The following is a 3,693-nucleotide window of genomic DNA, read 5'->3' on the forward strand; positions in this document are numbered from 1 at the left end:
GGGGGGGGGTGCTATGCCTTGAGTAGATGAATGCACGTCCATGATAAGCTGACAAAGCCTCAGATTTTCGATCACATTGGTTACTTTTACAAATATTTACCTGACCATTTGAACCTTTGGGCACATTTAATGCAGCCATGTGACACAGTATATGAAATTATGAATTTCAGCCACATAAATTATGACTGTATCATAGAGCAACTTCACACATAAGCTTGCACATACGCACACTCTTCAACAATGAAGCAGTGAGTCATATTTCCTGTGTGACCATATATGGAAGATGCTTCCTCTAGTGCACAGTTGCCAGGGTGACAGTGAGAAGCAGGGACACATGAACACAGAAAGAAAAAAAAAACTAGCTAAAAGACTTGCTAATTGCAGGCTGAATCATCCAGCGCTTGGACAAAAGAAAATAGGACTCACAAACATTAACCAAGTCAGTGTCATGTAGATAGACAAACACTCACACACACAGTATATGGACAGACATACAGCTGCCTGCAATACCGCAGCTGTTCAGAGTTACTTTTGATACTGCGCACAGACATGTGTTGAAATACCTTGTTGATGATGTGCTGCTGCTGCTGCTGTTGGAACAGTTGTTTGTGCTTCTCCAGGAACTGCTGGTGCTGCTGCTGGACCACCAGGTGCTGCAGGGCCTGTGTCTGTCCGCACTGCTGCTGGGGCAGAGGCGCCGACTGCGTTCTCCCCAGGGGACGGTGGCTGCGCATGAGCTTGGAGACGGAGGGCGATGGCAGCGGTAGGCCACCCAGCCCAACTACAGAAAACACAGAGCGGTTGCAGGAAATGATCTCAAGCATTTTTTTCAAAAGCTGTGTCTTATTTCTGTAGCTCCACTCATCATTCACACATATTTTAGGTGATAATTTTAGGTGATTTTATTTCATCTACTTAAAAGAAACTGGAGGCTTTACAAGTGGAACCACAGGGGCCCCTCTCATATGACAGATGGAAACCGTTACTCAGGAATACCGGCTGCACATTTTAGCTGCAACGCAGTGCAGGTCCTGCTTTTTTCTAGCTGAAGTGATATTTTAAAAGAAGATGATGTCAGACAAGTTTGCCACATTTGTCTCCACTTATAAATTTCAGTAGCTTGGTTCAAGCAGCCCCTGCAATATAAACAGTAAAATAGATCATGCATTAAATGTACTGTAAGTGACAGAGTTTCACTCCTCAGGCTGAATCACATCTGAGCAATCAAAAGGCCAAACAAGGATTGATTTTGGCAAAATGTATCCTTTGACAGCTATTTAGGTCTTTATTAGTGTTTTTAATTCATCTCCATTCATAAACAATGAGCAGCAGAAGGAAGAGGAAGTCTTGGCCCTCATATATGCCAGCTTCATGGGAAGCTTTCCAAAAAAGATCGGCCTTCATCTTTAGAGGCCAGATTCAGCAGACAATAGCCAATGAGATCACAGATTGCAGCAGTACAGAATGAACTGTGAGGTCATTGTCCGAATCCACGACAAATAATCTCAAACAAAAATCGTATTTATTTTATTCCTTAAAAATTGTTGACGTTTTTTCCTCCAGTGATGCTCTCAAAACTATAAGCTGCCCGAATCATTAGAACCTTGAATTGTGTGTATGTAATCTTTCCAGTAATTATTTTGGCACACTTTGAAACATAATACTGTTATCGCTAAAGCTTAGAGAAGAAACAGCAAAATATTTGGGCTGTAGATTCTTTGGGTGGACCACACAGTATCAATAATTCAGACCTCACCCACTGTTTGAAAGAGAGAAAAAGAAAAATCCTGCAAATGTTGCAGTGAAAACTGACCCACTGGACTGTGGCTTGGATCCAGCAGTACCATGTGTTGGAGGAGGGGGTTGTGACCCACCGTGCCCCCTCCTGGGCCCTCCCTGTCCAGTGCTGAAGATGCCAAGTAGGAGGGCAGGTGGGAGGGCAGGAAAGGAGGGGTCAGTGGAATGCCCTGCTGCAAAGCAGGCAATGCCAGATGACTCTCGCCATCTTGGTGTCCCGATACCACCTACAAAGACACACAGGCAGGGAGAGGGAGAAAGAGATGTTAAGGTGGGGAAAGAAGGAAAGAATGAAGGCAATGACAAGACTGACGAGTTCAAATCCAGTTACAGGCTCTGTAATATCCTTTGTATTTCTAAGGAAACTAACCAATGAACCTTCTCCACAGTGATGAGAATAATTACAGTACAACTAATGAACGATTCGCTATAACTAATGTCATATCTAAAAGTTTGATTCTGTGGTATTTTCTTTTAAATGGACTCACAGTGCTAGCAGGTCCTGTGGCTGGCAGGCCCAGGGTGATGTTGGGCAGAGAGGGAGAGGTGTAGAGAGAGAGGTGGCTAACTGACCCTTCCCGTGTTGCCAGCCTCTGGAGCAGCGAGGTCTGCAGACACATCCACATTGACATAAATACAGTGCAGATCCAAGAAAACAGTGCTGTGTACAGTGCAAGACTTTTCCATCTCTCTCACACATACAAATGCACACACAGCCACGGGCACACAGTCATGGATATTAGATTCATTTAAATCTATTTACCACAATATGTAACCACAGCTATGGCATGAATAATCCAAATATAACATTAACCTAAAATCAAAACTTCCCCCGAAAATTAAAATTGACTTGCTTTATGAAGACTTAAATGATGACACTGATTAAACAGATGCGGGTATCTCTGCAGGTGAAGAATGAAGCCAAAGCTTAACAGCCAAAAACTGCAGTTCCTCAAACTGCCACTTGAGGCTGGCATCAAATGCACGTGAGTCCACAGAGAATAACAGAATAGCAGAAATAAACATGTTTACATCCTGGCACCAACTCTTTTGGTCTTCCTACTTACTTTCCCCATTATGTCAACTGTATGGAGCTTGTTATACCTCACCTAACACCACAGGGTCAGGCTGTGGGCCAGGCTCTTTTACACAGAGTTCGGTCATGAAAGGGTTACAGACCCAAAGAGACAGAAGCAACAGGGTTAACTTCAGAGTGTACCTAACCTAGCTGGCTGAAGGCCACTGACGTGTACCTGATGATTTTGGAGCTGAACTTCTGAAAGTACCCCTCGTGTCTCTTTGGATGTAAAACATGGTTTTTATCCACTCGTGCGGCTCGTTATAAAATGTGAGATCACTTAAAAATTGCAGAATGTTTAAAAAAAATGTCGATGGGATTCCAGGAATCACATTCGGAGACTCCAACTGTCTCAAGATGTGCAGAGTTCACCATTTTTGCACCTGAGAAAGTTTGTGATGCGGGTTATTTGTCCTTGAATTTTCTGTGTAGCCCGTATGACTCACACATTATGACTGTATTATCTAGGACTGATTCCTGGAGTACTATAAATAACACAGTTTTGTGTGATTATGTGTGAATTTAGTTCTCAGTCTCATTGCTGTTATTTATTGAAACAGCAGTGAGACCCTTTTCTAAGAAAGCTGGTTGTCTCTCTGGGCCTTGAACACTTTTGTCCTCTGACGCAGACTCTATCGCCCAGTTAAATGTTCTTAGAGTCATGTGGAAGTAAAGGTGTGGCTGTTTGAAGCGACAGGTTTCTCTGAAGAGTGAAAATCTAGTATCATGTTCTTTTGTTACTTATCACTAATAAGCAGCTATCTGTGCATCTGTATAGTTTACTATTACAAACTGCTAACCACTTTTGGTAGCAGAGG

The 3,693-nt window shown here is 43.0% G+C and overlaps 1 protein-coding gene across 5 annotated transcripts in view; it reads right to left on the bottom strand.

Moving 5' to 3' along the window:
• hdac4 (histone deacetylase 4) overlaps positions 1 to 3,693 on the bottom strand; it is a 130,964-nt gene that overhangs the window by 32,776 nt on the left and 94,495 nt on the right. For all 5 annotated transcript variants that reach the window (XM_013915414.1, XM_005751125.1, XM_013915417.1 and 2 more), the window contains 3 exons: positions 2,286 to 2,405; positions 1,814 to 2,024; positions 564 to 781 (listed from right to left, as the gene is read on the bottom strand). In XM_013915414.1, the coding sequence (XP_013770868.1) occupies positions 564 to 781; positions 1,814 to 2,024; positions 2,286 to 2,405 (549 nt within the window). The remainder of the gene's footprint in view (positions 1 to 563; positions 782 to 1,813; positions 2,025 to 2,285; positions 2,406 to 3,693) is intronic.

The sequence above is a fragment of the Pundamilia nyererei genome, unplaced genomic scaffold (genome assembly GCF_000239375.1).
Source record: "Pundamilia nyererei isolate P.nyererei 1_Seehausen unplaced genomic scaffold, PunNye1.0 scaffold00300, whole genome shotgun sequence".
Classification (NCBI taxonomy): domain Eukaryota; kingdom Metazoa; phylum Chordata; class Actinopteri; order Cichliformes; family Cichlidae; genus Pundamilia; species Pundamilia nyererei.